General features: G+C 44.9%; 1 protein-coding gene across 1 annotated transcript; it reads right to left on the reverse strand.

Moving 5' to 3' along the window:
• Window positions 1-1576: 1576 nt before the first annotated feature.
• LOC136657000 (cytochrome P450 2D6-like) lies at window positions 1577-21327 on the reverse strand. The gene is made up of 9 exons (XM_066633559.1): window positions 21016-21327; window positions 19283-19451; window positions 15171-15323; window positions 13184-13344; window positions 12159-12332; window positions 10151-10292; window positions 8460-8647; window positions 4054-4195; window positions 1577-1755 (listed from the first exon to the last, which is right to left on the reverse strand). The coding sequence occupies exons 1-9, from the start codon at window positions 21247-21249 to the stop codon at window positions 1577-1579; spliced, it is 1542 nt and encodes a 513-aa protein (XP_066489656.1). The 5' UTR covers window positions 21250-21327.
• Between the last annotated feature and the right edge of the window lie 1201 nt (window positions 21328-22528).

Consider the following 22528-nt stretch of genomic DNA (forward strand, 5'->3'; position numbering starts at 1 on the left):
CTGAGAAGACATGCATAGGATTGGACTTTCAGTATATACTCCATCTCTCTCTCTCACACAGACACCCCCCACACACAGCACCTCCAGTGAGTACTAAACCCTATTGGGCATGTGTAGCATAGTGTCTGAGATAATAGCAGTGTCAACTCTTCCTTGGTGGAGGGGACATTGCCGCTCACTTTGAAGTGGGTGGTGGTTCGCCCCCTCCTGAAGAAGCCCTCCCTGGATTCTACTGTGCCGCAGGGTTCAATTCTGTCCCCATGCTATTTAATATCTACATGAAACCGCTGGGAGAGGTCATCCGGGGGTTTGGAGTGGGGTGTCATCAATATGCTGATGACACCCAGCTTTATCTCTCCTTTCCTCCAGATTCCAGGGTGGCGGTTGAGGGCCTGGAGCGCTGTTTGGAAGCAGTGAGGATCTGGATGGGGGCTAACAAGCTGAAATTAAATCCGGATAAGACAGAGGCTTTCCTGGTTCAGAAATCCTCGATGCAGGTGCTGGATTATCGGCTTGCTCTGAATGGGGTTGCACTCCCTCTGAAGGAGCAGGTCCGCAGCTTGGGGGTCCACCTGGACTCGCAGCTGCTCCTGGACTCCCAGGTGGCGGCTGTGGCTAGGGGGCCTTCGTGCAGCTTCGGCAGGTGCGCCAGCTGTGGTCGTACTTGCATCGTGCAGACCTGGCCAAGGTGATCCATGCTACGGTGACATCGAGGTTAGATTATTGTAACGCGCTTTATGTGGGGCTGCCCCTGAAGATGGTTTGGAAACTGCAAATAGTGCAGAATGCGGCGGCCCGTGTGGTCACTGGAGCTAGGCGGTTTGATTCTGTCAGTCCACTTCTCTGGGGGCTACATTGGCTGCCCATTCGTTTCCGGGCCCAATTCAAGGTGCTGGTCTTGACCTTTAAAGCCCTATACTGCTCTGGGCCAGGCTATCTTAGAGATTGCCTACTCCCCTACAATCCGGCTCGTCCTCTCAGGTCATCAGAGAAGGCCTTTTTGCATGTGCTGCCGCCTAAAGAGGTACGTGGGCGGCAGCAAGAAATAGGGCCTTCTCAGTAGTGGCACCAATGTTATGGAACTCCCTTCCCCTTGACTTGAGAATGGCTCCCTCCCTCGAGACCTTTCAGCGAGGCCTGAAGACCTTGTTGTTTACACAAGCCTTCTGACTCTATGGCCTTTTTAACATCTTTTATACATCTTTTAGTTTTTCTAAACTAGAGATAGAACCAAATGTCTATGTTCTCCCCCTCTGTACCATGAAGCACCCCCCTCTGTCCCCAAACGTATCCTATTATACTCACTGACATTAGAACCAAATGTCATCAGCATACTGATGGCTCCCAACCCCAAATCCAAAGGTGACCTCGCCCAATGGTTTCATACAGATATTAAATAATAATAACTTATTCTTCCAATAAGCATCAGTTCAACTCAAGAGGCAGGATTCATTCAAGAGGCACAGTTTTCAGTAGAGAAGAGCAAGAATAAACCTCCTGTTATTTCATCCCAATTTATTCATGCTGGCAACTTCTAGAGATCACCACATACTGGTCGTGGAATATCATGAAGGCATTATCTAGGAAGGGCACAAATCTCAAACGGGACAGGGCTAACTGCTAGAGCAAATTGCTTTTCTTCCTTGGGCCTGGGAAAGTTCTCAGGGATGGAGAAGGTGAAATGCTGCAGGAGGCTGGTGAAGTAGATGAAGAGCTCCATTTTTGCCAGCTGTTCTCCAGGGCAGCCATGGGGACCTGCAGGTAAAAGAGACAGAATATTCTGTGTGTGAGAACAAGAAGGAATACAGCAACCAACTCTTTCTTCCCCTCAGAGCAAATTCCAACACTCGGTTTTTATCACCTTTTGGCAGCCATGTACATCAGGCAGTTCACGCTTATGTTCAGCCACTTCAGCCTACGCCAAACTAGCCAAACTGTGCTGCCATGGGCTCAAGTTAGCCCAGCCTCAGCCTTGAGCACATCATGCAAAATAAGTATTGCAACCTGTTGGGAGGCCATATAAAAAGACATGCAAAATTGCTTGACACAGAAGTTTCAAGTTCATAATGTCTCCTGGTTCTCAATGCAGTATGCTTCTCCCAAGGTAGTAGGGAATACAGGAAACTACTTGTTGGGAGGAATCTCTGTGTTTCCCCTAGTTTCCTTTTTTCCTTTCCATGTAATTCCTCATGGGTTTGGGCTTTTTATCTGTATCCCCCATGCCGTAGCAGCTTCTGTGCCAATCCGATGCTGGCAACAGTAGGCTTGCAGTCCTGTTCCTTTGCTCTGCAAAACCCTGTTCTCCATGTTTGCACTTCTCTCCGACTGGAGTCAGGAATGAGCCAGCTGACTGGCTCATGTTCCCACTGGTTCCACTCCAGGAAGGGAGGAGGCAAAGATCAGACAGCCCAGTGACATCATTCCAGGCAGGAGATAAAACTTCCAAGCCAGAAGGAAGCTCTCTCACTTTGTCCAGTTTTCCAAAGCTCTGGAAGGGAGCTCTGCATCTGAGAATGGGGGGAAGGCTGGAGGCCCATTGTTCATGATAACTGAGACAAAGAACACATCTAGTTAGAACACCCGCAGGATTTACATTACTTTGCATTTGTAGTCTCTCAGCTGTGTACAATGTCTGTACAAAGTTCCCAGGTTAACTTGTAGGAAAGGAAAGGTCCCCTGTGCAAGTACCGAGTCATTACTGACCCTTGGGGTGTTGCTGCTTCTGTGACAATTTCATGGCAGACTATAAAGTGGGGTAGTTTGCCATTGCTTTTCCCAGTTATTAACTTTCCCCCTGCAAGCTGGGTACTCATTTTACCAACCTCAGAAGGGTGGAAGGCTGAGTCGAACCCAAGCGTTAACTTGTAGTTAATGGCCGCTGCTTGGCCAGAGTGGAGAGGGATGGCCAGATGTAGCCGAGAGAGACCTGTTCTTCACCCCTTGCCAGTCCTGGTGAGCAGCTGCGGGGGCCTGAGAGTGCCTGCTGAGGCTTGCCATCAGCGCCCCAGCCCAGCAGGGGGGCACGAGGCTATTCGCACACCAGACGTGCCAAATTCAAAGGTGGCTGCTGCTTGTGCAGTGAGGGGACAGACTGGGCCAGCTGGCCCTGAAGGAAAACGTGCCTGCCAGTCGCCTAGGAGGGCTGGCAGACGAAGCAGCCTAGGTGCTGCGAGGGAAGAGGCAAGGCACAAAAGAAAAGCACCCCCACTTGTTGCTCTGAAAGGGGTCAGCAGGAACTGAACCAGACCCAGCTTGCTTCCCCGAAGGCAAGGTCAGTTCTGGGAAATCCAGGCGGCCCCTCCTCCTCAGGATCTGATCTGCTTGCCTGAGAGAGAGAAGCCTCCCAGATTGCACAACTGATGCTGACATGGAGATCCCACCGGAGAAGCCATGTGCAAGACTCCACAGTGCCTCACATCCATCTGTTGGTGTCCATTATCGCATCTTTGTTTTAAACCCTTTTTTGTCAAGCTCCTCTCTTTACCCTCCTTTCTTGTTCATTTTGTTTGGCCTTTTTTCAGTCACTTTTTAAGACACTGTTTATGTTTTAGTCCTGAGTCCACCTGATTCCTAGTATGGGAATCAAGTCCAATGGGTTGTCACGTCTCCTCACTTTACAGTGGGAGTGATTTTGATAGGAGCCCCTGACATTTTGATAGGAACCTATTTTCCTAGGAGGCAGGTTTGGCCCAGGGAGCCCCTGTAGCTAGCCTGATCTTCTGGGTTGGTGGCAGCAGATTCATTCAATCAAGGCTTTCCCTGTTGAGCTACATGTCCGTACAGGGGAGAGGGCATAGGAAGAGTGTGAGTATGCAAACCATTAAATGCTGCTACCCTAGATCAGCATGCAATTGCTGAAAGCTTCTCCCTCTATCCTGACACTTGTGTACTGACAAAGTGTGTGCTTTTTTCTTATAAGAATGCTCTTGTGTCTCTCCAGCATCCCACCATTTCAGAAAGTTTTCCTTGGTTTTCCTTGCTCTATGCCAGAAGTTTTTTGTTTTTTTAAATCTTTCCTCTTTTATCTCCCAACTATCCTTTCCTTGGATGTACCTGCAGAGAAAGGCAGGAAGGCCTCTCGCTTGACAAGCTGCCCATTTGCATCCAGGAAGTGCTCTGGGTAAAACTGGTGTGGCTTCTCCCACATGGTTTCATCCTTCAGTATAGAAGACAAGTGATAGAAGACCATGGTCCCCTAAGATGACACAAGAAAATTAATTAGAACAGTGGTTATTATTATTATTAACAGTATTTATATACCGCTTTTCAACAGAAAGTTCACAAAGTGGTTTACAGAGAAAAATCAAATAACTAATGGCTCCCTGTTCCAAAAGGCCTCACATTCTAGAAGTTGCAAAAGAACACCAACAGCCAGCCACAAGAAAAGTCACTGCTGGGTGAGAAGGGCCAGTTACTCTCCTCCTGCTAAAAAGAGAAGCACCCACTTGAAAAAGTGCCTCTTATCCACTAAGCTGGGTGTCGTATACTTCGTCACACTCCCAGGGTTTTGGGGTGCTCAGAGTTGTTGGTTTTGAACCCTAGAGCCCTCAAAGATCCCTGTTCGGTAGTACTGCCACCACCCTGTAAGAGCCAGTGTTTCAGTCCAGGGATACTGAGACCCTCTAGGCTTAACTATATCCCTTGTAGGCACTGAGCACTTTCTTTACTTAAAGTCTCAGTCCTCAAGTTACTAGTCCACAATGAGGATTTGGTAGCTTGCTGAACGGCTAGGCAGGATTCTGAACCTTTGTCCCCAACAGACAATGAACCAACATGGTAAAAGGATTTTTACTTTATTAAATACATAGGGTTACAAAAAGTTACAAAAGGCAGCAAATGCTAGAGGCATAAAAACTTCTAGGAAACATATCAGCATAAAATAATAAAGCTAACTGGCTATCTCTATTATTTCCTAACTCTCACCTGGGTCAGCTTCTTTTGTACATCCTCAGTTACCTATGAGGCCACAGGGTCCTGGCGGGGCAGGATGTGCACCCCCCACCTTTTCCACCAAGAGACAAAGACCAAAGACCCTGTCCTATGGAAGTGGGGCTGGATGCTAGCCCTCTCAGCTCTTCCCTCCCCCTTGCAGATCTACAGCTGCATTCCATCCTTGATGGGTGTCTTTCTGGCTGCCTAGGTGCTACATTATCACCTTCCATTGAGTTGTAAATTCCTAGCAGCTAGGACTGCAAGCCCCTTGCAAGCCCCTTCTGTGTTACTGGGTTACTTTGGTTCAGGCTTTGCAATGCTACTAGGCCTGAACTGTACATATTCATGACACTGGGGTTCTCCAACTTATAGCACTGGGACACACTTTTTAGAAGGAGAATCTGTCAGGACCCACCGGAAGTGATGTCATGACCTGAAGTGACAAAATCAAGCAGAAATTTTTTTTCTTTAACAATTCTAGGCTGCAATCCTACCTACACTTACTTAGGAGAAAGTTCCATTTACTATCATTGTTAACAGCATATACAGGCATGCACTGCTTAACCCAGGGGTGTCAGACTCGTTTCATACAGAGGGCCGAAGTTAGCATTCAGTGCTCCAGCTGAGGGCCAGAAGGGATGTCATTAAGCAGAAAGTGACATCATTAAGCAGCTAATGGCCTGAAATCAGACCCTCATAGTTCTCATAGTTCCATAGTTCTATGAGAACATAGTTCCATAGTTCTCATATGGAAACTCATTAACTGCAAATGACAGAAGAAAAAGTACACAAATCTTGATCATATTTCAAGATTTGGGAAAGTCCAATTTTCATGTGGGCTGCCATTTCAGCTTAACACCGCAGCAGCTGAGAGCCTGAGGGCCGAATAAAAAGCTTCTAGGAGCTGCATCCGGCCCCCGGGCCTTATGTTTGACACCCCTGGCTTAACCATTCGCTTAATGACAGATCGCATATATGACAGCTGTCAAAGCACAACAAACAGGTGCTTAATGAGGCAGTCAGGTCTCCCTTAGCCTGCAGCAAAGTGTCTGATTACACAACAAAGAGGCTCTTAATGCAAAGAAGAGAAAATCCATCTCCAAGAGCCTGTGCAGGCAGCTAGTGTCTGGCAAGGATTGCTTGTTCACACAACAAATACAATAGATTGTGCTGAATGTTCGCTTGATGACCTAATAACATAACAGGGATGGGAGAAGGTATCCCCGTCGTTAAGTGGTGCACACCTGTACACAGTAGCCTGTTAGAAGCACAGATGGGTAACATTTGCCCAAATGCAGTCACATACCATGGTAGCATCCAGTCTAATATATTAAAAATAAAATACTGAAATGAATGGGAACCCACCTGAAATTGGTTTGCAACCCACATAGCGGGTCCCGACCCACAGTTTGAGAAACACTGAATTAGACAAATCCTCTATTTTATTTGGTGGTACTATAAAAATGCAGTATAAACAAGAAGAAATATCAATCTTTTACAGGAGGGCTGTCCAATTTCCACATTTCCTCGAGAATATAGGAAAGAAATATTCCTTGCCATCTCTGACACAGACACATCCTGGTGAGGGGCAGGTTCACGGACAGCTATGGAGAGAGTCAGTATCTGCTACAGGTCAGGTGCACTGTCTCCTGGCCAGATTTGAGATGCAGAAAATTAGCTGACTGGCAAAGAAATTTGTTTGGGTTGAAAGGGAAAAGGGTCAGGTCAGCAGTGATTTGGAAAGGGAAGGGCAATGATCCAAGTGATCTGCTCATTACAGAATTGGGTGCAATATTCATTTGTACTGCTACTATTTGCATGTGTACGCGTGCCTGTGTGTATTGCTTAGTTAAAGCCGTGGGACGGGGAGGAAGAAAAGGGAGGCCAGGTAAGAATAGCCAGGTGAGTGGGGCACTGAGAAGAGCAATAATTGTGTGCTGCTTTATTCCTGAATAGCACTGCCTTCAGGACACTCTGGATATGGGAGAAGATAGCCAGCACCTGTTTTTCCAGCCCAGTTCTGGAGGTCTGGCAAACTCAGTTGACAGTGCTGGAAGGCATGGTGCAAACCTTCTGATTCATGATGGCTAGAGAGCAGCAGAGTTTTAATCTTCAAGCAATGCATCTTATCCAATACCTGCCTTAAGATACATGTTCAGTTGACTAACTTGTCAACTGATCTAAACCAGTAGTTCCCAAACTGGTGGGTCATGACCCACCAAGGGAACTGGAACAAAGCCTTTCCCCCTTAAGGGGAGTGGCCCAGAAATGAATGTCCCAACAGAACTGCAGTGATCACATACCACCAAGAGCAACAGGCTTTTAAATTTACCTGGGGGGTTGCACTGGGCTCCATCAGGGTGCAGGGGGCTTGCAGCGCCCTTTGCAGGCCTCCCCATTGCTGCAAATAGGTCTGAACAGCGGTCAGAGCTCACTGCCTGTTTACACATGAAAACCAGAAGTGGGCTCCAAAAGCCAATCTGAGCTATTTGCAGCAGCGGGGAGGCCTGCAAAGGCGGCTGTACGTCCTCTGATGGAGGCCAGCACAACCTCCCAGGGAAGTTTTAAAGTTTTAAAGCCTTGCACACAATCACGGCAGCACGTTGCTGGCTCCTGCCCTGCAAGCACTTTCCAGGTTCCCAACGCCCCTGTAGGAGTTTGGGAACTACTGCCCTAAACTCAGCTCTCAAAAGGAGCACACAAGGGAATAAGGATTTGTATGGAGAGTCAACCAAAGTGGCATCATGGCCTGTCTCTTGAAGCCATGGAACTGATGGATGGATTGACTGAAGACAGTTTCATGGTGCTATTCTGTTCTCATGGGGCAGCTCACAAAAGTCACAGAAATAGTAACAATACAAAACAGGAGAACAGCAAAATGAGCAGTGTGATCAAAGCCAGCTGACCTGTCAAGCAGAGTAAACCCAATTTAGATGGCCTGCTCGAAAGCATAGGCAAATAACTGTTCACCCGACTGAAAGGGCATCAAAAGAAGGGCATTCCACATATTTATTATTAATGAATATTTATATATAGTTTCTCAACGAAGACACTAAGAGTCTACAGACAAAATCAAATACTAAATGGTACCCTGTCAACTCAGAAACAAGTCCCATTGACCTCAGTGGGACGTACTCCCAGGCAAGAGTATACAAGATTGCAGCACTTAGTGATGGTTTTGTTGGCAGCACAGAAGAAGCAACACACGCAACTTTTCCAGCACACCGTTTTGTCAGCTTGGGATGCCAGGGCCGCGATGCTAAGTATGTGCTATTGTTGTTGCCTGCCCTATTTGAAAGATCTTTCCAGTGCTGAGGTTCAGCCTGGAAGCCTGCTCAAGTTTGCTTCTGTAGAAAACAAACATTTTAAGTCTTTGTTATCAGCTTTCCCCCCACTTGTTCAAAGTACTACATACTGGGGAGACTTTGCCTGGTGGTATTTTCTCCCCATGCAAGTACTGAATCTGACCTATCAGGGTCCCATTTCACAACTATGATTTCATAGAGGTACCTTTTTCATGACACTACCTTAGGAACGACAAAATTGTCAACTTCAACGTCTCGGTGTGCAACAGAAGGAGTTGTCACTGGCACCATATCAGCATAACGCAGGACTTCTTGGATCACGGCAGTGGTATAGGGCAGCCTTGGCTGGTCTTCCATCATGGGTAGTTTGTGCCTTCCAATCACGTTATCAATTTCTTCATGGACTTTGTCTAGAAATATCATTAATCGCTGATACAGAGAAATCCCACCGTTCCTTTCAAAAGCCTCCAAAAGGGTGTTTTTTTCTAAGCTTATCAACAACACTGGACATTCACTGAGCACCAAGGTACATGGGGGTGTTTCAGGCATCATTAGCTCCAATGGGCTAGTTTCTTCCACAAAAAAGGGATCAGAACCATGGTGGGAAGGAGCTGTAGGTGGAATTTAATCCTGTTTTCACCCTCATTTCCATCTACCCAGGAGGGAATGGAATCTGCCTGCTATAGATGTCAAAACACACAATTACCATAGATCTCAGTTCACCTCACCAGGGCTAAACGGCAACAAGACTGCCTCGCGAGACCAAGACTGAAGTACGGCACAGGGTTAAAGGAATTTATCCCTGCCCTATGATTTGAATCACTTGGGTGCCCAATTCATCTGTTGTTCACTCAAGAAAAATAAAGCTCTAAGAACAGAATTACATCAAATAGGTACAAACTGCAAGAAAGGTGATTCCGGTTAAACATCAGCAAGAAATTCTTGACTGTAAGGGCCATACGGCAGTGGAACAGATTGACGAGGAAGGTGGTGGATTCTTCCTCATTGGAGATCTTCAAGCAGAGGCTTGACCGGCACCTGCTAGAGAAGCTCTAAGGATTTCTTGCTACTGGGAGGGGTTGGATTAGCTGACCTTGTAGGCACCTTCCACCTCTATAAACCTATGAAAACCCATCAGGTTTAATGGTGATTTAAATGACATGGGTAGCTTGGCCCCAAGTATTACTGCTAAAGAGGATTTGAACTTGGGCTTCCCGTGTTCAAGCTCAGCACTCAGACTACCCACTAAATCACACTTGATCTCAGAAAAGAATTACAAACGGAGCAACAAAAGCACACAACGGGCCCCTCCCCCTTTGAGGATAACAGTTGACCACCACTGTCACTCAGAGATAGGATGCACAATAATATTCTCAAAACAGTACACTCAGTATTGCACACATTGTCATATTCCAGACTGGGTGACTTGCCTTTCCTTTTTCCATCATCACTGGACTGGCGGAATAGATATGGGGAGGGGTTACCCTAATAATTTTTCAATTTTTTTGAGGTTTTTTGAATTTTCTTATGGAAAAACAGAAAAATTAGAGAAATTAAGGAAACCCACTATGATATATATTCTTAGTTTTAGAATAGAGTGAAATGCTTTCAAAGTTATAAAGTTTAAATTTCATTTTCTTTCAAAATGCCTTGGAAGGCAAGCTATGTTGTTAAATTCTCATGCTGCAATCTTTTTCACAGCCCACCTACATTATCACCTGCAGAGAAAGAAAAGGGTGTTTTTTAATTGGCCATCAACTTGACTCCAGAAGGCCTCCACCCAGTGGAAATGCAAAAAGGAACTCTTGGCATGAGCCTGGATAGATTATACAATCTCTTTAGAAGAACAGTAAGACCCCCATTGCCGAACCCTGTGAGAGATCCCTCCATCTCACCCACTGCCAATCACTTACTCTGAACTTCAGGGTAAAGGACCATGAACAGCAGTCCCCAGAGAATCGCGAAAGAAGTAGTTTCAGTGCCAGCCACAAACAGATCAAACAGGACATTTATAAGGTTTTGTTCATTAAAACTGCTCTCTGGATCGCCTTTGGCCTGAAGAAAGTTAAACAAATTTGTCTTTCACATGGAAGCAACACAATACAACGTCACGCTTGAGAGGGAGCACTGTGTTCTTATAAGTAACTGGTAAGTTACACAAGAGACATAAAAAGATTATTTGGGCATTCACCGTCCCAAGATTTTAGATGGAACAAATATTGGTAAAAACAGTTGGCTGACCTCTGAACAGCTAACTACATGTAAAGCTCTTTCTTTTCTCTCCATAAAATATTATTCAATTGACTTCATGATGAGTAGGGAAAACATCTGTTCCTTTTAAAATAATGTTCTTTGTTTAGCTTTATTTAAAGGTGAACGTCGCTTAGCGACATTCCAATCAGCGATGGACCACATATACAACAGTCTGTTGCTGATCCCTGTTCTCTCCCCCCCCCACAGCCTCCAGAGCCGAGAGAAGCACAGCTCCCCTCAGCACTGGAGGCTTTAAACAGGTGGTGTCATTTAACGACTGCATCACTTACCAATGGGGATCTGGCAATATGTCCCAATTATTAAGACAAAGTCCACCTGTATTTTTTCCACCTTGGCACTTCTCCTTGTCTCTTTTCCTGGATAGTTGCCTTTCATCACTGTTTTTGATGAAATACTTGATCTTTAACTTGTTTTAAAAGTTATTATATATGTTGTAAGCTGCCTTGGCAGTAGCTTAAGTGGGACAGAAAGGTGGCATACAAATATTTTAAGCCAATAAACAAATGTTATGACGTTAATTTACGATGTTCCAACCAGCAACGGGCCACATGTGCAACGGTCCATCGCAGGTCACTATTCCCACCCCCCACTCAAGGCTCTGAAGCCAAGGGGAGCTCTGCTCCCCACACCTCCAGGGGCTTTTCTGAGCCCTGCAGAGGCAATGTATGTCTGCATGCTGCCTCTGCAAGGCTCAGAATGGCCTTTCTGGTAAAAAAGACGCAACTTCTGGTTTCCTCCGGGAAACGAGATGTGACATTTTTTCAACTTATAAGGTATTCTGAGGCCACTTTCCCAGAGAAACTGGAAGATGCTTCTTTTCAGCTGAAAAGGCCATTCTGAGACTTGCAGAGGCAGCATGCAGACATGAGCTGCCTCTGTGGGGCTCAAAAAAGCATTAGTTTTCCTCAGCTTTGGAGGGTTTGTTTAGTGTCAAGTATCACTTGACGATAGAGGTGCAGGCACACATCCCTGTCAGTAAGTGACACTAATACAGGGGTGCCCAAATCCCAGCCTGGGGGCCATTTGCAGCCCTGGGAGACTCCCTATCTGACCCGCAGGGAGCCTTCAGTGTCCAGTGAGCCTCTGGTCTGCCAATGACTTGCTAAAGCCCGCATTGGCCCGACACGACTGCTCTCGGAATGAGGGCCGACTGTTCAACCTCTCACACGAGTTGCAGGCTGAGGGCTCCCTCCACTGCTTGCTGTTTCACATATGCGAAGCAGCAAAGGAAAGGTCGGCCTTGAGCTATCGTGAGACCTTCATTCATTCATATAAGTTCAATCTTTAATGTATTCATTTATGTAAATTTATTCAAATTTTAAACATAAATTAATTCTTTTTTTCCAGCCCCCAACACAGTGTCAGAGAGATGAACTGGCCCTCCTGCCAAAAAGTTTGGACTCCCCTGCTCTAATATAATGGGGCAGGAAAAACGCTCTCTGTTGTAACAATGGCTGTCATTTGCCAAGCATTTCCACACTTTTCAGGGTATGGAAATATTCAGCTTAATAAAGTTGCATGACTGAGAGAATTGTGTATGTACCACGGCTAACAAGGTCTAAGTGATTACTGTACAGTGAAAAGTTACATATACCTTTGGGCATGCATAGTTCAAATGCCAACACTGGTCCATAAACCGTTTTGTACCTTTTCCATCTCCTCCAGAAATCCATCTATGAAATCTCTTGCAAAGGTGGGGTCTCTGGTGTTCTTATGTTCATTCACAATCTCCCTTAGAATGGCAGCAATTTCATTATAGAGTTTCCCAAGTTTCTGATGTGGTCCCGGAATATAGGACAACCAGGATATTTGAGACATCATCTGGCATAGTTGCAATCAGAAAATGTACATCGTAAAGTAGCATTTATCAGTATCTCATTGGAAATGAAATTTTGCTCTGACAAACATTCCCCAGTAGCTCCCTTTTCACAGAGAAGAAAAGTAAACCCTTTGTCTGAACTTCATCCTCATTCTTTGCTTTTTCACTCAAGGTTGAAATAGTTAAATTTTGTGCTGGAATATTATATCAATTTAAATTTAAAATAAGCTCATTTAAAAACTTCTGCTCCTAGAACCTAATAAAGGTTCAATACACACACCTTTACATCATCAAAACAGACGTGAACATAGTATTAAAGTAGCAGCATTTATGAAATGGAAGTCTTGGTCCGTCCGTCCCCCCACACACACACCTGAAGGTGCAAATCATTGCTGCCACTGTTGTTGGTATAATGAGCAATCCCCACCTTTTTTCCCCTAAAGGTGCTGCTACTGCTCATCGTCCGCTTCCTGCTTTTGCTGCCTACAACAGAGCCTGAGGAACAATAGAGGAAGCTAGGAAAGTAGAGTGGTGGCAGCCTAGAGTGTATCAAGTAAATGAAGGGGTGGGAGTGATGGGGGAAAGCATGTGTCATGCGCAGGGCACCTGCTTCTGCCTCCTCCAATCCACCATTCAAACTGACTTCACCTGGCCCTGTCAATGAGGCAAGCCTCAACAAAGAACATGAAGCACTTCAACACTTCTCAGCTAACAGCAGGTCAGGAAGGCACCTTTGGACAGGTGTTCTATAGGTGAGATGCGGGAACTGAAAAAGCCCCATCTCACATGCCTGCTCACCAAACCTCAGATGGTGGGAGGCGTTCATGTGTTGTTTGTTCTCCAAGGAAGATACCTGGGGAATGTTTCTGCTTAATGCCTTCACCACCTCCTCAGCTAAATGCATTAGTTTCAGGAATGCCTCATCATTGTATTCAAAGCGGTCACCAAATATTAGGATGCACATAATATTGCCAGTTGCATTGTTCATGATCACTTGTGGCTTAAATGGAGAGCCTGAAGAGAGATGCAACAACAAAGAGATTAGGTGTGTGTCATCATGTATGTAGCCAACTTCTCATTAAGCAAGTGTTATACTAGCATACTCCTAAAAGAAAATTTCTCTCTTTTGGAGTTGGTGTGTGTTTCTGTTGAATGCCATTTGCCAAACTGTGGAAACTATTTTTTTGCTCTATTTGTAGATCTCTGCATTGCTCCAACAGCTAACAAGATTTTCTCTGCCTTGCACAGGGCAAAAGTTTGCTCTCTTAGCAAACTTTTGGTGCCTCTCTTTGGAGTGGCTGTGTGCTATCTACTGAATGCCATCTGCAACACAATAGGAGCTGTTTGTGCTCTCTCTGGGCTCCCAGGATAAGGCCCAAGAAGAACTGTTCAAGTTCTTGGATGCCATTCACACACAGTGCAATATGTTTTATATATGTATAATGTTGTTAGGAAGAAATATTAATATGCTAGAGTTACAAATTGTTCCATACAAAGAGTCAATGTGATATACTGAGTGCTGCCCTTGCTATCACTCAGCCCACAGACTTCATTGTAAGATTTAGGCTCATAATGTTCATAGAGAGTACAGTGAAGACTGTTCCCTGGAACCTAACCCCATTCTTGCCAATGATTTGAAATCTCAATGATTTGGTACCTGCTAATTCAGTATCCCCTAGGTTTTCCAGGAACCTAACCCTAGGGATAATGAGGACTGACTATATACACAAAATCCAGTCAAACACAACATGACTGCAAAAATTGATTATATTTTGCTCCAGTGTTATTTTTCTTCCATTCTGACTACAAGGTGCCTCACTGCAATCAAATCTGGGATGTAACAATATGATCTGAAGCGGAAATTATTTTCTTGATAGCCTCATGACACATACAATTTATATTATTTCTCCTACTATTCACAGTGTTGGTGTGCTATTTGATTCTGCTTCATTTTCTTATCCATACATTAGTTCTATTGCCAGGACATGCTAGCATTTTTATTTATTTATTCAGTAATAACTCTGATAACACAGGGGATCTATTTTGAAAAGTTGAGCACTGTGTGAAACAGCAATACAGAATACAAGGTTAATCTGGCAAGAAACAAGTCCTGATTAGCCCCAGAATGCAGCTGCTTCCTTTGGTATAGCTGTCAAGAGTGCAACACAGCTGAAACAAATCAGGGGTGATAGAAGTATCATTTAGGCAGGTATTATTGCAAATATTCAGTGAGTTCCTTTTCATGTTGCTTCAACGTGAAGTTGCAATTTTTCTGTTCTAACTAATTTTCTACTTACTGATCTCACACTTCCTTACCATTTTCTTTTTACCTACTTTATCTCCCATCCATGCTCAGTAGACTTTTTGTTTTTAATGCTTTTCATACCTTGCTCTTTCCTATGTGCCTCTTTGATTTTCCATACTGTGTCCTCATTTTTTGGCATTCAGCTCAATTTAATATGATCTCCTTTGCAGGCTTTCTGGTTTCATGAACTATCTGGACATTGTATCCATTTCAGATATGAGAAAAATGATGATTTGGAAGGCAGCAGTACAATTCTATATGAAGCTTTATAGAAAGTTCTTAGGCCTGTTGCAATGCCTAAAAATCATACAGTAGGAAGCGTGGTGGTCATGTTTTAGATCTCGCAGTCAGTCCCCCCTAAGCTTTCAAGGATCACCTCACGTCCACTCATGTTCATCGTTCACATCTTTTCAAGTGCAGCCCCAAAACAAATTTTGATTAACCTTCTATTACTACTGCCATGTCCATGAAGTCCATACCTTTTCTATATACAATCCAACACCCAGCCCACCATATCCCTCAGAATGAGATATACCTTCTTTGGATTTGAACTCGGAGCACAAATATTCAGCTTCTTCAGACACTCTCTTTTCAAGTGTTTTCTTCCCCATGCCCAATTTCTTCAAAGTGGAGACAAGAAATCTTCGCTGCTGCTTCCAGCCATTGCTGTGTGATGCCATGAAGAATCCTGAAAAATATGAAAGAGAATGCTATCGAATCATACTTTGTTCTCTCCTCTTCTCCCAGGAACAAGACAAAAAGTAAATTATGTCATGATTTTATTAATATTTCTTTTGATATGCTAAGGACTGGAAATTCTAGACCTCATTAGATGCAGTCTATAGATTTCATTGTTGAAAATCTGCTTCAAAAAGGTTTTACACTGAACGGGAGGATATTGCATTGAAAAAATAAAAAGCTCTCATGTCCCATAGCAGCTGCCATGTTTGATCAGCCTATGCTAATTTGCACTGCAGGCTACATTATTGCTCTTCACATGGTTGACATTTGGCAGCCAACAACTTCCCAATGTCCTGTTGCCTTCCCAACTCTGCATCTATATCCATGAACCCATGAATCTTTGCTAAGGGAGGAGAGTTTGATGGATGCATTGCAACAACAAAACAAAATTCCATACACAAACAGCGGTCAACACAAACAGTGGTTGCTTTACCTTATATAACTGTTATGCAGTCACTTTCTTTGAGTTAACCTGCTTCCCATCTTGCTATGTGGAGGAACTGCATGGTCAGGTGGCTCCAAGTGTAACAAGAGTACCATACTACTTGGCTGGCCAGATGTGCCCAAGGGTCCTCTTCTGCAGGCTGTCACATCCTCTTGCAAGGTACCCTTCAAAAGGGGGGGGGCCCTTCCCATACGTGAGCCTGTCTTGCCTCCATCTCCAGTAGGTGAAACCCTCCTGGGGTAAATCAGGGTGTATGTAATGAGTCCCTCCTTTCACAGTTTCCTTCCAGGGGTCTTTCCTCTATCTTCAGGGGTGCCTTAAGGAGAACTTGACCCTCTTTTGTCCACCTTCTGCTATTTTGGCTTTCTATTGGTTTCTTCTCCCCCTCCTTTTTTGTCAGAGTCACTCACACACAGCTGAGCCTCAATCATCTCTCTCTGAGGCACTTTGTGATAACATCATTGCTGAATGTCTCCAGGGTTGTTGAGGGTCAGACTTGGCAATGCGAGGCTCATGCAGAGCCACCAAAATCCATGGCACTCCATAGTCATTGCCCATTTTACTAGCTCGGTGATCTACGTCAGGGGTGCCCAAACCCTGGCCCAGGGGCCACTTGTGGCTCTCCAGGGCTCCCAATCTGGCCTGCGGGCAGCCCCCAGTCTCCAATGAGCCTCTTGCCCTCTGGAGACTTGCTGGAGCCCATGCTGGCCCAACACAGCTGCTCTCAGCGTGAGGGTGACTGTTCAACTGCTTGTGTGAGCTGTGGGACAAGGGTTCCCTCCACCTCTTGCCGTTTCATATCTGTGATGCAGCAGCAGCCAAGGAAAGGTCAGCCTTGCTTTGTGCAAGGCCTTTTATAGGCCCTGAGCTGCTACAAGACCTTCATTCATTCATTCATATAAGTTCCATCTCTAATATATTCATTTATGTAAATTTATTCAATTTTTAAATGTAAATTAATTCTTTTTTTCCTGGCCCCCGACACAGTGTCAGAGAAATGATGGGGCCCTCCTGCCAAAATGTTTGGTCACCCCTGATCTACATGTATCATTTCTAGTCATTTGTGACCTACAAGAAAAACACAAGCACCTTGATCTATCAATATATTTCTAAATTCCCACTCCATGCCAGTAGGAATGTAACCAAGACAAAGATTGTTCCTTTGTACTCACTAATCTCCAGAGGTTTGCAAATATCTGAAACTTTAAAAGGGGGGATCCTCCCCCCAAAGCTTTGTTTCTACAGAAGCCTATAAAGGTTAAAGAGAGAGAATCTGGATTCCTAGAGAAACATCAATTTCTGACAGGAGAGAAGGATTTTCAATTACATTTTCAAGCTTATCATTAGCAAGATTCTACATAGCACTTTACAATTCACTTGGTGAATAATGGTGGAGAGGAAAAACAGATAGGACAAAAGAGAAAAACTTGGGAAGATTAAAAACAGAGAGAGCAAGAAAGGTGCATAAGAATGCCCGTTAAATATATTAGACTCTAATCCAGCCCCTGCAACCTAACATGATCCAGACAGGTCAGCCTGTCCATCATATCAACGGAAAAGGTCACCTAGGCGTCAGACTGATGTGGGGTACCCAACTCTGTTGTCTATTCCACTGCTGATCCTCCAGTTCCTGTACCTTGGATTGGAAAAGGAAGAGACAGGTGAGGTGAAAGACGAAGTGCAGAGGAGTCCTGGGCTCAAATGCTGGTGATGCTCTCGCCTACCACACTGCTCTCCTCCACACTTCCACTTCTGCTCCGCACCCTCTAGCTCACCACTCTCTTCCATACTTCCCTTTTTCTGTTTTCCCTCTTTCTTTTTCAATTCAGTAACTGAAAGGAACGAAGGTCAGCACACCACTAGGTAAGAGAAACTGCATTTGGCATGAATTTCATTGTGGGACCCACCTGCTGTTTAAAATATCCCCGTCTCTTCTCCCCAATGTCTGTGTTTCTTGCCGCAGGCGTCTGCTGTGTCTCTTTAAAATCTTGAGTGCCAACCTTACTCTACTGCAGTGGTTCTCAAACTGGTGTGCCACGATCCAGCAGCTTAAGAGTGAGTGCCTCTAGCACCTTAAGGGGCAGGCAGCAATCGCAACCTGGAAGTGAGTCGTGATCACATTTTTCTAACATTCCGAGATGCAGGGAGCCCTACAGACAGTTCCGCTCCCCGCACCTGCAGGTGACTGCTGCAAGCAGGGATAAGTTTTTTAAAAGCCTCTGAGAGCCCGGCAGCAACGCGATCCTGGGGGTCGTGTCGCTGCCTTCCCCCTGCCCCCACAAAGACTTGGTGCTTCTCAAACTCCACGTGAGAGTTTGAAAACCACTACCCTTCTGCATACTTGCTCTGTGTGCTGTTTTGGTTTCCCTCTTCCCTGACTTGCATTCCACTTCCTAATTGGTATCCTTTCTGTACGCAGACCAGCAAGAAAGCAGAGAGAACATGTAGGTCTCCTTTGTGATGACTAAAGTCTCCTCCTTAACCAAAACTGATATAGGGCTATGGTAGCAGTTCACAAACTGTCAGGGAGCCTGAGCCCTGCTGTAAGTTCTTGCGGGGGAGCGATGCGATCGCCAGAACTGTGTTGCTGTTAAGGCACGAAGGGGCTTGCTTCCACTTACCAGAGGCTGGAGCAGATTCCTGTGGGTGCAGGGAGCCCTGCCTCCCCAAGGCCTCCCGAAGTGCACAAACTGTGAAATTAACAATCATGACCCACTTCTGGTTTCACCATCGAAAATCAGAAGTGGGTTGCAATCATTATTTTGAGTGTCTGTGCGCTTCAGGGGCCCTGCAAAGACTGGTGCAGGGCTCCCCACACCCCCAGGAGTCTGCTCCAGCCTCTGGTAAGTGGAAGCAAGCCCCTGCACACCTTGACAGTGACACGATTCTGGGGGCTGTGTCAGTGCCACCCCGCCCCTTAAGGGTGCAGAGGCCAGGGCTCTCTGGCTGGGGCACTGTGACGCTCCAGTTTGAGAACCACTGGGCTACCGACAGTACTCTACCTACATCAGCACTGGGCAACCTTTCAATTTTAGGCCTATATCAGATGACAAGCTGCACCTGCTGAAATTTCCTGCTCTATACAATTGTTAAAGGTTCAGGAGGCCTAAAGTTGAAGCAATGGCCACTCCTGATCTACACAGAAGCATTTTTGTTGAGATCTTTGCAGTATCCACTAACAGACAATATCCACAGTACAATATCTTTGCTATGAATGGGATTAAAGACCAGATCAGGCCCCATCACAATTCACTTTGGCCTAAAATCCCGGATACAAAGGAGTGGCACCAGGATGTAGGTCTCTTGTTGTCTTGTGTGCTCCCTGAGGCATCTGCTGGGCCATTGTGAGATACAGAAAGCTGGACTAGATGGGTCTTTGGCCTGATCAAAGGGGATCTTTTCGAGTTCTATTTCTACTCTGTACTGTTACATCCACCTACCAGTGGATGAGCAACACTTACCTCCAGAATTTCTTGTACGCCCTATTAGTTTCAAAAGCGGAACTGGTGGGCGGTCAGTAAAGTCCTCAATTCTCTCTAGCAGCAACTTTGTCATCTTGAACCCGTTCAGCACGACATAATTCTTCCATCCAATCTGCACCGACATCACTTTTCCAAACTTTTTTGCCAGCTATAAAAGAAAAAAAATAAATTAAATAAAGAAAACTCAATTTGTTGTTAGAGGAGACGTTTTACGAAGGAAAACTGTTGCTAGAGGAGACGTTTAACCAAAGAGAACTGACAAATAGTGCAGCAGTATGTTCTGGAAAATTTTTAGAGACATTTCAAGCTCAACACTCTTCTTCAAAAGAATTTTTTTTAAATGCCAGAAGTTTTATACCTAAAAACAAAGATTCTATCCAAAGTTCACTTTCAACAGTGACAACTGAGAGTTTAATAAGCAACAATAAGGAAATTGAGGTAGTGTTCTGGTTTAAATAACAGAAATTCATCATCAACTAATTATAATTCCTAAGATTTCCAAGCTCAGTTAATAGCATAAACTCTCATATTAAATTTCTGCTTACACCATCCATTGTTTCCACAGAGATTCATTTTGTGGGGATTAGAGATGAGGTCTTTACAGTGGTGGCACTTCACCTAAGGAATGCCTTACCCAAGGAGGAACACTGGAGCAGTTATTTCAGCTGCTTGTGACAAAAGTGAGATACAAACATGTGGAGGAAACTAGAGAGCGCCATTGCTAGTAAGTATCAGGGAAGGTACCTGGAGAAGACAGACTGACCAAGGGCAGTAGCACCTCATGGTTAGTGTTCACACACTAAAGTACAGGGTGGTCACAAAATCCCTATGCATGAGATTCTTTCTTTTTTTCTATGGCTTGGGTGCAATGATGAGCTTTCAATTGCAAGTTCACCCCTTGTAAGGCCACTTGCAAGGCTCCTTTGCACCAATTTTCCACAATCACTAATCAGCATGCATAAGACACAGGATGGTATAGTTGTTCAGGAATTGCACTTAGATCTCAAAGATTCAGGTTCAAAGCCCTGCTCAACCATGGAGCTTCCTGGGACACCTTGACCTGTCACTATCTCTCAGACTCACCTACTCACAGTTGTTGAGAGGACAAAAGGAAGGGAGGAACAATGTACACCACCCTGAGTTTCCTTCCCTTCAAAGTCAGAGATGTCCACTAGAAGGCACGCACTGAAGCAGCAAATCAGTTGCCATACAAAGTGTAATTTATCCACCAGCAGTTTCTCTACACTCTGGTTTATAACTACCCAGCATTTGGTAACTTCTGAGTCTTACAGCACAATCCTAGGCATGACTACTCAGAAGTGAGTCCTACTGTGTTTAATGGGCCTACTTCCAGGAAAATTGCATAGGATTGCAGACTAAATTAACAAACTACACACATACCTGTTCCCAGCCCTTAAACAGGGAAGCCTTAGTGAGCAAGCTGTCACCAGTTCATCCACATACAATCCCACCTTTGTTCATTAGGCTCCTATACCTGTAGAAGTTGCTAGCAACCATAATTTTACTCAGGTTTCCCGCAACACTATACTGCAGTTCCACGACAGGAGAACCTCATCCTCCTCCGGTGAAATTTATTTCTATGCAACTCCTAAAGTTACAGGAGTTACAGTTACAAGAGTTTCTCCAGGCATCAAATTGGCAAAGGTGACCATAACACACTGTGCCTTTGAATGCATCCAGGTGGTACTTACATGTTGGACAGTATGATGTGGATTCTTCACATCCATAAGCAACAAGTTCCCAATGAAAGGTAGAGGGGCAGGTCCTGGAGGGTAGCGAGGACACCTCTTTCTGCGCTTCATGTAATCAACCAGCAGAGCAAGCAGTAGGAGAGAAAGGACTTGTGTTGGGAGATTTTTCCAGCCAGGTGAGACCCTGGCCCACAGCCATGAGATGGAAGTTGGCATCACATCCATTAGATTCATCTTTGTCTCTTCTCATCAGACTTGCTCCAGCACCTACTTTGCTTTAAAATTCTCCTTTCTTCTATTTTCTTTTAAGATGTCACTGTAGAAACATGATCTACTATCAAATACAGAGTTACATCAAGGTGTGCTTTACTACAGGACTCATGGGGGGGGTTAAAGGGGGTAATTTGTACCCAGGTCCAGGAGCCAAAGGAGAGGACCATAAATTACCCAGGATCTTACTTTTTCAATTTCACTTGGTCTCATGGCCCATGTGGGATGCTGGGGGCACCACTGTAGGCGCATGGTAGTGGCTGTCACCACAAGCCATAGATACCAGGCTGAGGAACGCACACATGACTCTCCTTAACACAGTGTCAAATCTGGGAGGAAACTGGTACAGTAAAACTTTGTCTTGTAGATCCACTTGCCATGAAGAAATGTATAGGAGCTTAGGGAGACAGCTGCAGGACTACAGCTGCTGAAGTACAGGTCCAGCCTATTTATACACAGATTTTTGACTTGATTTGACTCAACAGGAATGGCCACTGCAAATGGGAAGGAATGTGCTGATTCCTGGAGAAGGGGAAAAATGCATCCCTTTAAAATCAGTTTAAAAAACTGAACAGTCCTTTAACAATAGTCTCCTTAAGGAGAGAGAGAGAGAAGGCAGGTGGCTGACAATTCATCAATCCTCTCTCCATCTGACACCTCCCTTCCCCCTGAAGCGCCTCTCTAAGCCCTTAGAGGAGGATTGATTGATGATTGTCTTCTTAAAGACTCTTATTTTACATCACAAAGGTCAGCAAGGCTGTTTTTAAATCACTGGAGCAAGGGAACATGGTTTTTTGAATGAATTTGCTTTTTTTGCCATCCAAACCTGAGTGCTAGGACTGGAACCCATACAAATAATGAGGCTCAACCTGTAGTATGTTTGGGTGTAAACAGGACACTTTCTATTCAAGTATGAACCTAAATATGATTATGCTAATTTTGCACAATGATTTTCTCTATTTAAAAGCTTTTAGAGAGACTGAGGGCCCAATCCTATCCAACTTTCAACTGCCAGTGTAGTTGAAATGCAGCCTTGAGGGAAAAGAACAGATGTTGTCTAACTTGGAGGAGGCATCCATGATTGCCCTCCCACCACAGGATGTAGCACCTTCCCCATTGGCATGGCTGCACTGGCACTGGAAAACTGGATGGGATTTAGCCCTGAGTAGTGTGTTTGATTTTCCATATGACTGTACCTAGCTGCTGATACTGTGCAGGCAGGTAGACCTGGATTCTGCATTAG

Source organism: Tiliqua scincoides, chromosome 7 (assembly GCF_035046505.1).
Source record: "Tiliqua scincoides isolate rTilSci1 chromosome 7, rTilSci1.hap2, whole genome shotgun sequence".
NCBI lineage: Eukaryota > Metazoa > Chordata > Lepidosauria > Squamata > Scincidae > Tiliqua > Tiliqua scincoides.